Here is a 17,364-nt window from a genome sequence, read left to right on the forward strand (position 1 = left end):
TTTATTTAGGGACCAAGGAAGGACCAAACACGGCCCTCCAGCCCGGGGGCGGGGGCACCGAGAAATGGAATGACGACACCACCCAGAGCCCTCTCCAGACGCAGCAACTGGGGAGAGGAATCCAGATTCCGGGGTCAGGAGCAAACATGCAAATGAGGTCGGTGTATTGGCATATCTCTCAGGAGGCCTTGGGGGTCTTCACCACACATAGGCGCCTTCTGGCCTGTAGGAGGGAAAGGAAAGGAATCGCACGGAGCCGAGTCCGGCGAGGCGAGGCCCGGGGAAGGACTAGGTGGCGGTGCCAGGGTGGCAGTAGGACCAGGCCACGCTCCAGGGGACAGGGCGTGTGGCCGGGCGCTTTTACCGCGACTTGATGAGACCGTCCTCGGGATCAGGGAAGACAAGTTTGGAGGGCAGAGCTTCTGAAACGTCACGTTTCCCGAACCTGTGGGGGCGGGGCCGGGGTGGGCGGAGTCAGGCCTGGCCGCGCCCCTAGTGGCGACCCCGCTCCGCCCACCGCGCGCACGGGCTCACCGCTGCCTAGTGACCAGGTTGAGATAGTGGCGCAGCGAGATGTAGTAGCGCTTCAGCTCCTCTGGCGAGGCGAGTGCGCCGGGAGCTTCGGGTTTCGCGGGGTAGGCGTCGACCAGCTCCCCCAGGCAGACGAGCAGGGCCAGCAGCACGGTGGCCGTGGCGGGCCACGGCCTGCGCACCATCACCATCTGGAGAGGGGCCACTGGAGTCAGCCGGAGCCTCGACCCCCGAGGCAGGAGGCTGAGGCTGCCGTCGGGCCCACGCTCCAGTAGGCTGTCTGAGGCTGGTACCCGACCAAGCACAGCCACGTGCTCGCTGTGCGTTCTCAGGCACTGCACGGTCTCAGTTTCCTCATCTGCCAGAGGGGCATAAGCCCTGCCTCCCTCCACCCATGTTACCCAGAAGGGTAGATAGAGGAAGAAGGCTATGCTGGCAGCATAGGCTACCCGGCCTCTCTCCTTCCCATTTTGGGTGGCCCCCTTCCAATCCAGCTTCCCGCCACTCAGTCCCAGTTTCCACTATCTAGCCTCAGTTTCCCCACAAAATAGCCTGGGATGCCTGGCACCAGACCATTCCTGGGTCCCAGGCCACTCACAGCGACAACTCCAGAGGCAGAGATGATCAGGAGATGGAAGGCAAGAGGAGTCCCAAGACTACTGCAGGTCGGGCTGCGGCCTCCTCCGCTCAGCAGCTTTCCCTGCGGGGCTTATATCCAAGCCTGGAAAGGGGGGGGAGCTGGGGGGGGAGGGCTCTTCCTCCTTCCTCCCTCCACCCCACGCCAGATCGCTGAGCTTACATCCAGACAGTTCGTGATGTCTCCACTTGGAAGGAGCCGAGGGGGGGAGCCCCCACACTCGGACTCAGGATACCTCTAGATAGGGTGCCTAGCTGGAACCCCATCGTCACCCTGCTGCCCCCCAACAGCAGGTCTAGCCTCCCGAGGAAGCGAAGCATTTGGATCTAAATTCCTGGGACGACCCCTAGGACCAGAGTTGAGATTCCATCTTTCCTAGCCTGTCCATGGGTGGGGGGTGGGGGAGAGGAGGCTAGACCCACTTTTTCTAGCCTGCGGGACCTGTGACCCCTCCTTGCATAAGCCAACCTTTTCAGCTCCTGCTCAGTAAGATGTTGGAGGAGGGTGGAGGAGTGACAGGACCTGGGGGGAGGGAAATCTCTCTCTGCCATCGGCAGGAGTGGGAGCTATGACCTTGGCTCTTGACCTGCTGTTTGTGATATCCTGGAGGAAAGGCCCCTCTGGACACCCCACGATGTCTCCTCTCTGTTAAAGTGTTGGGAGGGGGCCGGGAGGAGGCAAAAGCCAGTCTGCTCCCCAGAAGCAGCTGCGTCAGCCACCTGTGCACCAAGCCTGACACATACAGACTCAGTCTGGCAGGCCTGGCATAGAGACCCCTTGCAAGGCCGTGTGCCCCCATGTCCATCCAGGTATCACTCAGGGCACTGGTGTCTTATGGGATTGAGTGATGCCAGGGCTGCCCAAGAACACGCCACCATCCCCAGCCCATTGCATTCTCCATTGGCCTCGGGGGCAAAGATCCCCACCCAGGGCCTTTGAAGGAAACAGGAAAGGACTCCTGTTTTTTAAGCACCTACTGGTACTGGGAAGTACATGATTTCAGGCACAACAACACAATGAGCTGAGTTTCTCCCCATTTTACAGATGAGGAAACTAAAGCTCTGAGAGATAAGGGAACAACAGCCAAGGTCACCCAGGATTCAAACAAGAGAAAAGGGCTGAGGCAGACCCCGGGAAGAAGCCCACTCAATCATGGTGGACAGAAAGGCTTACTACCTAGGATAACCATGGGGCTTAGGAGTCAGGTAAGGGCACAGGGGAAGGGAAGCGAAGTATGGGGTCTGCTAACCCCATCAGACCCCAGGAAAAGAGAGGGCTACTGGGGATTGTCCCCATAAAGCCACTTCTAGCTCCCTTTCCCTGGCCTGGCTGGATCCTCCAGTTCTTTCCGGTGTCCCATCAGCCCATGAGGACAGGAGGGGCCATCTTGTCCAGGCCCCTAGTTCTGGGCCAGCCCCCCCACCCTCCAGGACAGATGGCCGTGGATGTTATTTTTAGAGCTCTCTCTGGAGGTGGAGAGTCCAGGGCGCTCTCAATCACCTTTTTATGGGTTCAGTCACCTTCACTCTCCGGAAATGGTGGCTTATCAGCCACTTGGGCCCTATAGGCCCCACATGAAAGAAAGGCCAGGTCGGCGTGCTGAGCATGGAGGTGGAAGAAGGCATCAGGGTGAGGGGACACAGACCCCAACCTCAGAGGGCAGAGAAAAATCATTCTTCTTAGGGAGCTCTCGTCTGAGGAGCGAGGCACAGCACTGTTCTCCAGGAACCCAAGGCCACATCCTTGGGGATTCCCAGTCTGTGATGAGAGGAGCAGCAGTTTCACTGGGGAGCCCCAATCTGAGGGAGGAGGCACTCTGCCATCCTATAGAGCCCCAGTCTGAGGAGTTCCCAGAACACAGGGACAGACAAACACAAGGGGACAAGCCTGGGTCCAGTTTGGAGACGAAACAACAGAAATAAAAGAACTCCACTCCTCCGGAAGCCTTGTGAAGACAAAAGACAGGTGCTCACCCTAGGGATGGAGGGGGCAGCCGAGGGGCTGGTGACGACAGCTATACTCCCAAGGGTCAAGACCTAGATGAGGAGCTGCGGGCTAAAGGGGGCAGGGACACCTGGGTGAGAGGCCGTTTGCTCTGCTAACACTGCAGCACCAGCTGGGGTGGTGACGGGGGTTCTAGCATGCTGATCCCAGGCAGAGAGAGATGACAGGAGTTGTGAGATGCCCGCAGGGAATTTGTGGCATCCCTGGAACCCCCTCTTACCTTGGGGAGCAGAGGGTCTGAGCATAGATGGGGGGGAGAAGTTAGAAGGCATGGGGAAAGCCCGGATTCAGGGTTCAACCTCTCAAGAAGTCCCTTCCCTGTTTACCTTTAGTGTGAAAGTAAATGGGACGGGAAGAGGTCCCTCAGGGTGGACCAGGAGCCAGGCTCCCACACCATTACAGGGCCAGCTGATCGGTTCATTAATCACCACCACTTCATCGAAGAGTTTATCACCTTGTTGAGTAGTGGAGAGCATGTATCAGCCCTCGATCACTGGGCTCAGCCACCCCCCACACACATACACCCACCGCCATCATTGACCCATGATTCAGTCACTATGAGACACATCTGGAGGGTGGGGGCTGACTTCTGTGAGGGGAGAAACTTCAAAATAGTTATTGTAGACTTGGGACCAGCACCTGCCTCCAACTTGTCCTCAAAGGGAAGTGGGGACAGAATTTGGGGTTCCCTTTATCCCTATTCTCAGAACACCCAGCAAGGCCACCCCAGGGGTCAAGGACATCATGGACTTGGACCCCAGTTGACCATTGCCCTTGCCCAGTGGGCTCAAGGGCTACTTATCAGGAGAGGGTACTCATGCCACTCATCCTCAAAGGGTTAATTTCATACCCTCCCGCACCTCCCCCACACAAGGCCTCTCTCTGACAGACCATCCATTGGGCAGTGCTAGTCCACCGTCAGGCAAGGTCTCATGCCCAAGGGTTTATACACAGCAGGTGGCCATGCAGCACGAATGATTCAATCCTCACTCAACAAGCACTTATTAGGCCCCTAATACGTGCCAGACACTGTTCTAAGCCCTAGAGACACAGCAGTGAATGAACAGGCAAAATCCTTTCCCTCATAGAGTTTATATTTTAGTGGCAGGTGTCAACTACAAATTGGCACTTGCCATCTAGCTCTACAAGGATTAAATCATGTGTTTCTGCAGCTGCTGACTTTCAACACCCCCCTGAAAGGAGCTCAGGGTGGAGAGCAGAAATGAGGCACTCTGTGCTCTGGGAAAAACTGGCAGAACAGGTCTTCAGATAGTTAGATATTTTCAGGAGCTGATTTTATGAGCCCAGTTTTTTTTTTTTTTTTTTATAAATTTTATTTATTTGTTTATTTATTTATTTATTGGCTGTGTTGGGTGTTCGTTGCTGCACACAGGCTTTCTCTAGTTGCTGCGAGCGGGGGCTACTCTTCATTGTGGTGCACAGACTCCTCACTGTAGTGGCTTCTCTTATTGCAGAGCACGGGCTCTAGGCGCATGGGCTTCAATAGTTGTGGCACATGGGCTCAGTAGTTGTGGCTCACGGGCCCTAGAGCACAGGCTCAATAGTTGTGGCGCACGGGCTTCGTTGCTCCGTGGCATGAGGAATCTCCCCAGAGCAGGGCTCAAACCCGTGTCCCCTGCACTGGCAGGCGGATTCTTACCCACTGCGCCACCTAGGAAGTCCAAGCCCAGTTCTTATATCTCCTCATGTCTAGATAAGCACTAAAATCCTTCATGGTGACATCTGCCTCTCGTGACTAGCAGCGACATTCACAAGACTAGCAGAAACCTTCTGCCAAAAACAACATGTGCTCAATTGCATGCACTCCCCCTTCACCAAAATCACATACATACTGCCCTTCCCCCCTACCTCTTTGGAGCAGTTTCTCAGAGCCATCTGAAATGCTGTTTCCTAGGCTATAGTCCTCCTTCTGCCCCAAATAAAACTTAACTCACAATTCTCACGTTGTGTGTTTTTTTAAGTCAACACAGGAAATAGAAAATAAACAAACGAGCAAGGACTCATGTAGTATGTCTGATTATGATAAGGGCTATAGAAAAAAATCAAGGTAAGGAGGATAGAGTGCTGGGGTGCACGGGACTTATTTTATGTTGGACGGTCAGGGAAGACTTCACCTATAAGATGGCATTTGAAGGAAGTAAGGAAGCAAACCACGAGGCTACCTAGGGAGAAATGTTCCAGGTGGGGGGACAAGCAAGTGCAAAGGCCCTGAGGTGGAAGCGTACTTCGCAGTTTGAGGAATGGCGAGGAGACTGGAGTGGAGTGAGCAATGGGAGGATTTAGAAGGAGCTGAGATCAGGGAGGCAGCAGGGGATTGGATCGTGTAGGGCCTTTCAGGCTGCTGGGAGGAATAAAATGGCTTTTGTTCAGAATGAGATGAGAGCTTTGGTTGGAGGAGTGAGCTGACATTACATTTTTTTACATAAAGCTGTGCATTGAAAAAATAGCCTTATTGAGATATAACTTTTAACTGAGATATAGTTCATATACCATATTATTTACCCATTTAAGAGACAATACAGTAATTTTTAGAATATTCAGAGTTGTACAACCATCACTGCAATCTAATTTCTTTTAAATTTTATTGGAGTATAGTTGATTTACAATGTTGTGTTAGTTTCAGGTTCCAGTAAAGAGATTCCGTTATACATACTCATATACTTATTGTTTTTCAGATTCTTTTCTCTCATAGGTTATCACAGAATATTGAGTAGAGTTCCCTGTGCGATACAATAGGTCCTTGTTGGTTATCTATCTTATATATAGTAGTGGTGTATGTTACTCCTAATGACTTACATTTTTAAGAAGCATTCTGGCTGCTGTTTTGAAACCAGACTGAAGGGGGCCAAAATCAGAAGCAGGGAGTCCTGTTAGGAACCTATTGCTATGATCCTGCCAAGGGATGATGGTTGTGCATGCACGTGTGCCTGCCCACACCCCCCCCACACACACACACACTCCTCACAGCTGCAAGTGTCCCACATATGTTTCACGCAAGAGCAGTTTCCATTTATGTCCATACAGTACTGACAGCCTTTCAACTAGATGAGAAAAGCCACTGGAGAAGATGGCGGAAACATCAATGGATGTCTTCAGCAGTTACGGGCTGGATCTGTCAGTTCGCTGATGGCTAAGGCTCCTTGTTTATTCATCCACGTGAAACTCTCCGGGCCACCTTGATTACTGGCCGCAGCCTGGGAAAATATTGGCTCTTGTGATGGTGCTTATAGAAATGCAAGCTTGTTCATTTGTCGTGTGCGTCTTCTCACTTAAAAACACCCTGGCTCTTTACACAGAATGAAGCAGAGAGTGAAAATAACCCGTTGACACCATTGAAAAATGGTAATTTCTCTCCGAACAGACATTAGCCACAGTCCAAGAAGCTCTGTCATCTCCTGGGACAAAGAGCAGGGAAGTGGGCAGAGGCACTCTTTATTTCCCATGATTCTCCATCCTGAACAATCACTGATGGAGCACAAGTGGGACCATGGTGAGTGAGTGGGGTCAATGGGAGTTGTCCAAATTATCACACCATGGATTCTGGTCATGTCTCGGAGGTAGGTTTTGGAGACAGTAATGCCAAGAAAAAAAGAAAGGATTTTCACTTTTTAAGATAGTAGTTCTGTGAGACCTCCCCTAATCCAAAGTTGAATGTCCTCCGGTAACATGCAGTGACCAGACACCTATGGCATGGTACATACCCAAGGCTCAAGCTCCTCCCTAGAACAGATATCAGCAAAGTCTTTGGCAAAGGACTAAATAGTAAATATTTTAGTCTCTGTTGCAGCTGTTGAACTCTCCAATAAAATTTTATTTGTGGACACAAAAGATTGAATTTCATATAATTTTCTCATGTCATGAAATATTATTCTTCTTTTGACTTTTTCAACCATTTAAAAATATAAAGCCAAGGACCTACTGTATAGCACAGGGAACTATACTCAATATCTTGTAATAACCTATAAGGGAAAAGAATCTGAAAAAGAATATATATGTATGTATACACACACACATACATACACACATATAACTGAATCACTTTGCTGTACACCTGAAACTAACACAACATTGTAAATCGACTATACTTCAATTTTAAAAGAAAAGAAAAGAAAAAAGTAAAGCCATTCTTGACCTACACGATGTACTAAAATAGGTCCACAGGCTAAGGCCATAGTTTGCTAACCCCATGGTCTGAAAAAACAAGGGCTTCTGCTCCCTCTGGGTTGAGTTGTCAGTTTACCAAGAGTGAGTTGGGTATGTTCTCTCACCATTTATACCAGGTATATTTTCACTGTTATCATGTAATTATATAATCCAATTAAATATTACACACACTGATGAAATATGAGTGTATAAAGTCATTTTCTTGAAAACTAAGTTTGGATGCTTTGGAAAGGCCCAACAAAGGGGATGGCTGAAATGTGAGGTTACGTGTGAAGGATAACTGTAAAATATTCAGGAAAAATCCTGGGACTTCCCTGGTGGCACAGTGGTTAAGAATCTTCCTGCCAATGCAGGGGACACGGGTTCTATCCCTAGTCTGGGAAGATCCCACATGCACCAGAGCAACTAAGCTCGTGTGCCACAACTACTGAGCCCACGTGCCACAACAACTGAAGCTCATGCACCTAGAGCCCGTGCTCTGCAACAAGAGAAGCCACCACACGGAGAAGCCTGTGCACCGCAACAAAGAGTAGCCCCCGCTCACCACAACTAGAGAAAGCCTGCGTGCAGCCACCAAGACCCAATGCAGCCAAAAATTAATTAATTAATTAATTTTAAAAATAAATAAACAAAGGAACACTGAAACCTTTAAAAAAAAAAAAGGTGGGGGGCGGGGAGAGAGAGAAAAATAGAAAATCCTAAAAAAATCAAGACAGATTCTGCATGGGAGAGTTTCGCATGTGTCTTTAAGTTCTTAGCCCTTTTAGTGAAACTGGAAATAGGAGGTGATGGGTTGTGGGACTGTGGGTGTGATTTATGCAGGAAAGACAAAGGGAGCTCGAAGTCAGGAGACCCAAAGAGAGGTGGGTGCCTGAATGTGCATGTATATGTTCAAAGTCCAGACAAAACGACTACGGGATGTTTGTGTCTATTTTTATGATTGCCCAATTTTAACTGACTTTTTCAAAAGACTGGCCAATGACTCAGTCCTGCTTATCTCCAAACAAGAGCTCCTCCAGCATTTTATCCATTTTCTACATCGTTTGCATGTTTTTATAGGATGTATATACATTACTTCACTAATTTAAACCACTAGTACAAGAATTTTTTAGTTAAAAAAATGTTTTTAATGCTGGTGTGTGTTGTGAATCCTGGGATGAGATACTACAAGGGGCCCTGGGCTCCAGCCCCACCCCCCCAACCCCCCAGAGGTCTAGGTACATGCCCACCATGTACGCGCTCCTATTCTTAGCGGGTTATTACAAGATACTGAACATAGTTCCCTGTGCTATATATGGTAGTGTGTACCTTGTACAACACATTTTTATCCCTAAGTATAAAAAGGGATAAACTATATATACTGTGTTTGTCTTATACCAGGTAAGATGGAGTAAGTCCACTCCACCCTGTCTCTCCTACTGAATGAAGCTATAAAATTTGGACAGAAGTGCATGGAGCAGTGATCTGAAGAGTCTGAAAAGTAAACAGCAGGCAGATTGGGGAAGACAGCCATAATTTGAAGTCCCACTGGGCTGGCAGTGACTGGCTCATTTTTCCTCTGGTATCCCCAGCATGGACACAAGACAGCCCCAAATCCAGAATAGGCACTGGGGGGAAGAGAAAAATCTCCAGCAGAAACTAACTCTACCTCAAAGAGTGGAAGAGGGAGGTCTAACACTCAGAGAGGGTGGAGAAAACCTGGTTTTTCTATTCAGTTTTCTCACCGGAAAACAAAAAAGCCCTCAAGGAATCGGAAAGCACGAAGAAAATCGCAGAGAAGTGCAAGCATCCTCGTCAAGTTGTTTCTAAACCCTTGAGTTCACCTCCCCCCACAAGCTGCATCTGAGTGGATCTGGTCCTAAGCAGTAGACCTAAAGCTCTGAGAACTGGACTGGGGGAAAGGTCACTGCCCAGGTCCCAGACTGACCACTTGTTGCTGCACACAAGGCACAGATCTGAATAGCACTGCAAAACCTTTGACCTTGAAATGACACTGAAACTATAATCCACAGAAGTCTGGGCAGGACCTGCAGCCTGGACCCACCTGGGTCTGTCACCTGCTAAAACAAAATTACCAACATCCTCTGAAGAATTCCAACAGTAGCCAGATTCTTATAATATTTTTAAATATTCAGGATAAAACTAGCATTATTTAGCCTACTAGTATCAGGAAACCCATCAGCTCACACAGACAGATGCAAATGCTAAGATGACACAGATGTTGGATTTATCTGACAAAGATTTCAAAGCAGCTATTTAAAATGCTCCAGGGCAAATACTCTTAACATGAATGAAAGGACAGAAAATCTCAGCTATTAAATAAACGATATTAAAAAGAATCAAATGGAAATTTTATTTTTTTTAAATAGAACTACCATATAATCCAGCAGTTCTATTTGTTTGTTTGTTTGTTTGTTGGCTGCATTGGGTCTTTGTTGCTGCATGTGGGCTTTCTCTAGTTGTGGCAAGTGGGGCTACTCTTCATTGTGGTGTGCTGGCTTCTCATTCCGGTGGTTTCTCTTGTTGAGGAGCACGGGCTCTAGGCATGCGGGCTTCAGTATTTGTGGCATGCAGGCTCAATAGTTGTGGCTCTCAGGCTCTAGAGCACAGTCTCAGCAGTTATGGCGCTCAGGCTTTGTTGCTCCGCAGCATGTGGGATCTTCCTGGACCAGGGATCAAATCCGTGTCTCCTGCATTGGCAGGTGGATTCTTAACCACTGCATCACCAGAGAAATCCCTCAAATAGAAATGTTAGAACTGAAAAAATAAAATAATTGAAATAGAAATTCACTGGATGGGCTCAAATAGCACAATGGAGATAACAGAGGAAAGAACTAGTGATCAATAAGTCACAGAGAAAAAAATACTGAAAAAAAAAAAGAAACCAAAAACATGAACATAGCCTCAGGGTTATGAAACGATAATACCAAAAGGTTTAATAGTCAAGGCATCAGAGTTCTGAAAGGAAAGGAGAAAGGGTGCGGTACAGAAAAAGTGCTTGAAAAAAATAATGACTGAAGGGTCTTCCCTGGTGGCGCAGTGGTTAAGAATTCGCCTGCCAATGCAGGGGACACGGGTTCAATCTTTGGTCCAGGAAGATTCCACGTGCCTCAGAGCAACTAAGCCCACAAGCCATAACTACTGAGCCCACATGCCACAACTACTGAAGCCCTCATGCTCAAAAGAAGCCACTGCAATGAAAAGTCCGTGCACCACAGTGAAGAGTAGCCCCCACTCACCACAACTAGAGAAAGCCCGCATGCAGCAACGGAAGACCCAACACAGCTAAAAATAAATAAATATTAAAAAAAAAAAAGAATTGCTAAAGGAAGCTCTTCAGACAAATGTCTAAAGACACTGGCATTTTCTTCTAAAGTTAAACATACAGTTACGTAGGACTCAGAAATCCCATACCATGGCATTTACCCTAGAGAAATGAATACAGACATCCAGACAAAAACCTGTCCATGAATGTGTACAGCAGCGCTATTCATAATTATCCCAAACTGGAAACAATTCGAATGCCTTTCAATGAGTGACTGAATAAACAATGGTACATCTGTATATTGTGATATTTACTACTCGGTAATTAAAAGGAATAAACTATTGACACATGGAGCAAATTGGACTAACGTCAAAGGCATTAGGCTGAGTGAACAAAGCCAGTCTCAAAAGGTTACAGACGGTATAATTCCATTTATATGACATCCTTAAAAAGATAAAACTATAGTGATGGATAACAGATCAGTAGTTGCCAAAGATTAGGACTTGGAGGAGGCGTGACTACGAAAAGATAGCATTAGGGAGTCCTTCAGAGTGATGTAATTATTCTGTATCCTGATTACAGGAATCCACACAGGTGTTAAAACTCAAAACCATACAACAACCAAAAAAGCCAATTTCACTGTATGTTGATTTTTTTTAATCTTTTTTAAAAAGTTACTATCTCTAAAGTTCTTAAAACAGCACCTGGCAAGTAATAAGCTTTCTAGAAGTGTTTGTTACTTTAAAAGAAAATAAATTCCTGGCTTTTCCAAGCTGAGACACCTGCCTGTGTAAGAAACATACAAGAAACATCCACCAGGGGTGTTGCTTAAAGACAAGGAGAATCTCCAGCCTTACTGGGGTCTTTGCTTTCTGCAGGGTCACATCCCAGGTGGTGTCTCCACACAGGACACCACCTGTGTAAGCAAAAGGGAAGCAACATGAAGATTCCTGATCATCCTGCACAAACAGCCCCCAGGACAGGGTGAGGTGGGAAGGGGCCCACGGTGGGGGGGGGCGGGTCCTGGCACACTTATGGATCATGGGGTCCCTCAGAAGCTCAGAGTTCAGCTCCTGAGTCCAACAAATCCTGGTTCAAACCCTGCTCCAGCCACTCGCCAGCCTCTGCGGCCAAAGCAAGTTATTTCATCTCTGAGCCTCGGCTTTTCATCTGTGAAAAGTGGATCATAAAAGTGCCTGAAAAATGTTATGAGGACTTAATGATATGAGGCTTGCAAGATGCTCCCTGCCGTTGCCAAACTCACCATAAGTGCCCAATAAAATGCTACATTTTATGGCTATTATTTGCAATACAGACTGGCAGGATGCACCCTAAACGTGAACAGCAGGTAACCTTCTGCTGTTTGTTTTTTTATCCCTAACAACTTATTATGAAAATTTTCAAAGTTATAGCAGGTTGAAAAGACTCTTCAGTGAGTGTTGTTAGTGAGATTTAGGCTGCTTTTTCTTTCTTTTGGCTTATCCACAGTGTATCTTTTTCTGCAGCAGATATAAATTACTTGGGTAATAAACATTAAATACAGGGGAGAGGAAAAGGAAAAAAAATGTTAAGCACAACAGGACCAAGGACAGAGCCCCATGGTCCAAAGTAACTGCCTCCCACTGGTAGCTCGGCTCTGCTGGCAACTGTCCTTAGAATCGGCCCACATCTAATTAGAAATTCTTCCAGCCATTGAGCCATTTCGCCCACACATCACTCTTGCGTCCACAGGATGTCAGGAGAGATTTTGTCGGGTGCTTTGCTGAAGTCCAGACACAAGGAGCCTGCGGCACCTCCACCCCCAACCAAGTAATCCCATCAATGAGGGCAAATCAGATCAATCCAGAGTAATCTGTTCTTAGTGGTTTCTGATCCTGCCTTTCCGTTTCCACATACTTGCAAATCAGGGGTAGTGGAAAAGGCCTGGACTCTGGAGTCAGACTGCTCTGGGCTTGAATCTCACTTGCATTTCTCAGCTGTGTGACTTTGGGAAAGTTGCCTGACCTCTCTGAGCCTCACTGTAAAAAGGGAATAAATAAATCCTAAAATAATAATAAAGGGAATAATAAAATTACCAGCTTCTTTTGACAACTAAAATAATGGGTATATCTGTCTCCCTCCCCATCCCAATTGTGGTCTCCTCAAGGCCAAGGCCTGGGGCCCCCAATTTGTATACCCCAGTGCCTGGTAGGAAAGGGGACCCTCACTCCATCTACCTAGCATATCACTTCCCCTCCCCTCTCTGCATCCCTGCCACCTGCATCTCCCCATCTCTCCCCACGATTCTCACCAACTTCCCTTTCTACATATTTTCCTCTCCTCCTTCCCCCAGCACCTCCCCCTTCTCCCCCACCAACTCCTTGCCCAGCCCAGGTAACAGGCTTCATCCACCACTCCATCCCATGTCCCCAGTATCTATGGGTCACTGTGCAGCCCGTGGCCTGCTCCTCAGCACCCGCCCCCCAAAATGAGGAGGGCTGTTGCAGGGGGGTGCATAGCAATAAAGTGGCATCAACTCATTTACTCAAGCACTTGTTAGCAGATTTATTCGTTCTGAGGGCTCTGAGGAAAGCCATTAGTTGTGACTCAGTCTGGGCCATCCATCGGGGGTGGGGGGGGGGGTGACAGCAGAGCAGCAGAGAGAGGAAAAAACAAGAAAACAACCCATCACCCACCCTCCTGGAGCCTCCCAGGAAGATGGAGGCCCGGGCAGCTGCAGGGAAACTGGGGCTCTGAAGGCCTCTCCTTGACACCCCCTCCATCAGGACTTTTCACCTCTTACAGGATACAGGGGGGTATTGCCCCCAGCCAGAGGATGCTGGCCTGAAGCCTGTTCTGATGCCCACGCACCCCCGCTGCAGGCACCACAGGCCTGCTTGTTCCCCTGCAGGATGCATTCCTGGTCCTCCGCTTCCACCTTCCTCCACCCTCTGTCCACTTTCTCCTGCTCCCCTCTGCCCAGCTCTGCTCTGTCTCCTCTGCCCAGCTCTGGGATACCTTGAAAGTGCAGCCCAGTCTCAGAGCCACCTCTGCCACTGCCACACGGGTCTTCCTGCTTAAAGTCCCAGCTCCAGAATTGGGGCTATTCAGGAAAATGTCTTGAAACTGCTGTCCCAGAGCCTGGGGCTCCTGAAAACCACCACTAGCAAAAGATGAAGATGTTCTCTATGACCAGAGTTCTTAAATGGGGCCCTTCAATGAGCTTCAGGGGTCTGTGAATGCTTTGATGTTGTGTGGCAAAATTTGTATGAAAGTACCTCTTTCTGGGGGAAAGCATTCATGGTTTCCACCAACACTTAAAGCTTCCACCACCCTCTCACCAGATCACCTCTCCTACTGGCAAGGCTTGGTGACCCAGGGAATTACATCCCATATATCCAGTTTGGGTCTGTGTCTCAGAGAGAAAAGCAACAAACTTCTCCATAGTATTTTGCTGTTTGTAAGCTATGCTCACATCCATTATTTTCATTTGCTCCTCAATAACACTAAAGTAGGAGGAAGCCGTTTGTAGAGGTCACCCCCCACTTCCATTCTGCAGCTGGATCAGGGCCTTTCCCTGTGTTCCACACAGCATAACCCTCAACACCCTGCGTCAGGAGGGCAGAGGTATTTGTCCACCTGGACCCTCCACTGTGGGTACCTTGCTTGCAGGGCCCTGAACTTATTCCTCTCCATGCTGGCCCCTAGCCCAGTACCAGGCCAGGAAAGATCCTCAATAAATGTGTGTCAGATGAAGACATGATTGAGTCCCCATTTCACGGACACACAAAGATAAGGTGACTTACCTTACCCAAAGTCACCTAATCCTAACCTGCTGACTCTGGGTCCCCTAACCCTGGACAGATAGGATGGGGTGTACTCTTTGGCTATTCCTGGTTGCCCCCAATATCTATCCCTCCCTTCTTCATTAGCCAGAGAACTCCTGACTTAGCCGGCACCTGGCCATCCAGAATAATAAAGCACAGTCCCAACCTCCCTTGCAATTAGTTTTATATATGTGACTAAGTTCTGGCCAAAGAATTGCAAACGGAAGTGCTGTTTATAAGTTCCAGGAAGTGTCTTTAAAGGCACTTTAAGGCACCATAACAGTATAGGTTTTTTTCCCCTGCTTCTTCCTCCTTCCTGTTTGCTGGAGGAAGACCTAATGGCTGGAGCTCAAGCATCCATATTGGATCATGAGGCAAGTGACATATGAGGCAGCCAGAATGAAGAGCTTGAAGGACCCTGGGTCCCTGACAATTCAGTGCCACACCAGTCTTGGGCTGCCAGCCTCTGGGCTTTTCACATGAGAAAATAAAACCCTGTGTGTTTATGGAAGTCATTCACAAAATGCAGTTTCCAGATCAATAGCAACAGTGTCACCTGACAACTTGTTAAAACTACACAGTCTCAAGCCCCATCCTAGACCTACTGAATCAGAATCTGGGGGTGGGGCCCAGCAATATGGTTGTTGTTTATTTTAAGTTCATACTGGTTATGTTATTGTTTTAGCTTTTTTTTTAGATGTAGTTGATTTACAATAGGTTATCTGTGTTTTAATAAATTCTCTGTGTGATTCTGATGTATGCTCGAGTTTAAGGACCACTGGTTTAAGGCATCGTTGATTTGAGTTTATCTTCCCTCAAAGCTGAACCTAATTCCAGCTAATAAAATATCAAATGGGAAGCAAGGTTTCCAGGCAGACTTGCCTCTACAGCATCTTTGTGAAAAACAAATTTAAAGCATTTTTTTCTCTAATAAAAAAATTTTTTAATATGCTTGAATATAATTACATGACCTGAGCAACCAGAAGCAGGCCAGCCCTGGGGGAAATGAGAATGTGGGCATCCAGATGAGGTCCAGGAATAGAAGAGGGGGAGGAGTCGGGGGGGAGGAACAGACCAGAGAGAGTTTAATCAGTGGTATAGAGCTTATTAAATTCATCCAAATGGGAACTCCACAAATGTTTAAATTTTTTTTCAACTTTTGATTTGAGAATAGCACCCACACATTAACATGCACAAATTGTAAATGTTCAGCTCGATAGGTTTTCACAAACTAAACACATCAGTGTAACTAGCACCCAGCATGAGAAACAGAGCACATTACTAGCCCCACACCCGACAGAAGTCCTACTAGTGCCCCCCTCCCATCACTTCCCTGCCTAATCACTTATCTTTACTTCTAATATATCAGGATAAGTATTTTTTTATGTCCAGCTTCTTTCACTCAACATTATGCTTGTGAAATTCATCCTTGTGTGTAGTTATAGTGGGACCTTAGTTCCCCAACCAGGGGTCGAATCCGCACCTTCTGCATTGGAAGCACCGAGTCTTAACCACTGGACTGTCAGGAAGTCCCTCATTGTGGTTTTAATTTGCATTTGCCTGATGACTAATAAAGTTGAGCATCTTTTCATATTTTTTAATATATTTATTTATTTATTTATTTATTGGCTGTGTTGGGTTTTCCATTGCTGCACAAGGGCTTTCTCTAGTTGCGGTGAGTGGGGGCTACTCTTCATTGTGGTTCGCGGGCTCCTCATTGTGGTACAGCTTCCCTTATTGCAGAGCACGGGCTCTAGGCGCTCGGGCTTCAGTAGTTGCAGCACTTGGGCTCAATAGTTGTGGCCCACGGGCTTAGTTGCTCCATGGCATGTGGGATCTTCCTGGAGCAGAGATCGAACCCTTGTCCCCTGCATTGGCAGGTGGATTCTTAACCACTGCGCCACCTAGGAAGTCCCCTCATGTGTTTGTTGACTTCTTGTGTGAATTGCCTGTTCAAGCCTTCTAACCAATTTTTTATCAGATTGTCCATCTTTTTCTTATTGATTTGTTCAAGTTCTTTACATATTTTGGATATGAGTCCTGTACAAATCTCTTCTTCCACTCTGTGGCTTGCCTTTCCACTCTCTTCGTGGTATGATCACTACAGTCCAATGTATCCATTTCCACAAACATTTTAAATCAGCCACCAGAGAACATTCTTTTAGGTGCTGAATGGAATTATCACTGTGTAGACACACCTCCAACTCTGTCCAGCTCTGCCTGGGCAGGGACAGGGGACTCCAGAACCCCAGAGGATGGAAGCCCTAGCCACAGGCACACTTGAATCCACATTTTCACCCACACATGCATCCCCAACCGTGAATCTGAATGGCAGGTCAACACTAATTGGCAAGCATCCCCACTTCAGAGTGAATGGGCTGGGAAGCACATCCCAGAGTGGCAGTCTGTCAAGAAAAGCAAAAAGACTCTGGAGCACAGATTGGATGGGGCAAACCACTTGCCTATGTGGGAGCCAGTGAGTGTGTTTTCCCAAGCACACACCTGGCCCTGGGTACCTGTGCGGGTTCCCCTCCTGATCAAGGACTTGATATGGGGAGGCTACCACATGCTCATATATGTTACTCCATGTCTACAATGTGAACAGTGCACCTGAGAGTCAATGCTCTTGTACAGTGCACAACCTGGATCCTAGTACTTGGCGGTCTTGCTTTCAAGCAGGAATCAGGCAAAATCAGAGAAATTTTAGCCAAGGTTCTCACCAAAGTAGGAAAAAAAAGCAGATTTAAGCATGTGGCAGGAACAGGCATGATTGCACAGGCCTGGACAGTCTTTCAAGCTAATCAGATGTCAGTAAGACTTACACTTGAACCTGGGCCAAGCTGGATTCTGCGCTCAACTGAGAGTCTGGGCCATATGCCTATGACCAGTCTATGTTCAGCAGGCTTCCCTGGTCTGGGGCAGCTGCTCATTTTGTC

The 17,364-nt window shown here is 47.7% G+C and overlaps 1 protein-coding gene across 1 annotated transcript; it reads right to left on the reverse strand.

Annotated features, from left to right (window-relative positions):
• On the reverse strand, window positions 1-722 carry PYY (peptide YY). Its single transcript, XM_057716758.1, has 3 exons — window positions 535-722; window positions 365-445; window positions 1-223 (listed from the first exon to the last, which is right to left on the reverse strand). The coding sequence occupies exons 1-3, from the start codon at window positions 720-722 to the stop codon at window positions 199-201; spliced, it is 294 nt and encodes a 97-aa protein (XP_057572741.1). The 3' UTR covers window positions 1-198.
• Between the last annotated feature and the right edge of the window lie 16,642 nt (window positions 723-17,364).

The sequence above is a fragment of the Hippopotamus amphibius genome, chromosome 17 (assembly GCF_030028045.1).
Source record: "Hippopotamus amphibius kiboko isolate mHipAmp2 chromosome 17, mHipAmp2.hap2, whole genome shotgun sequence".
Taxonomy (NCBI): domain Eukaryota; kingdom Metazoa; phylum Chordata; class Mammalia; order Artiodactyla; family Hippopotamidae; genus Hippopotamus; species Hippopotamus amphibius.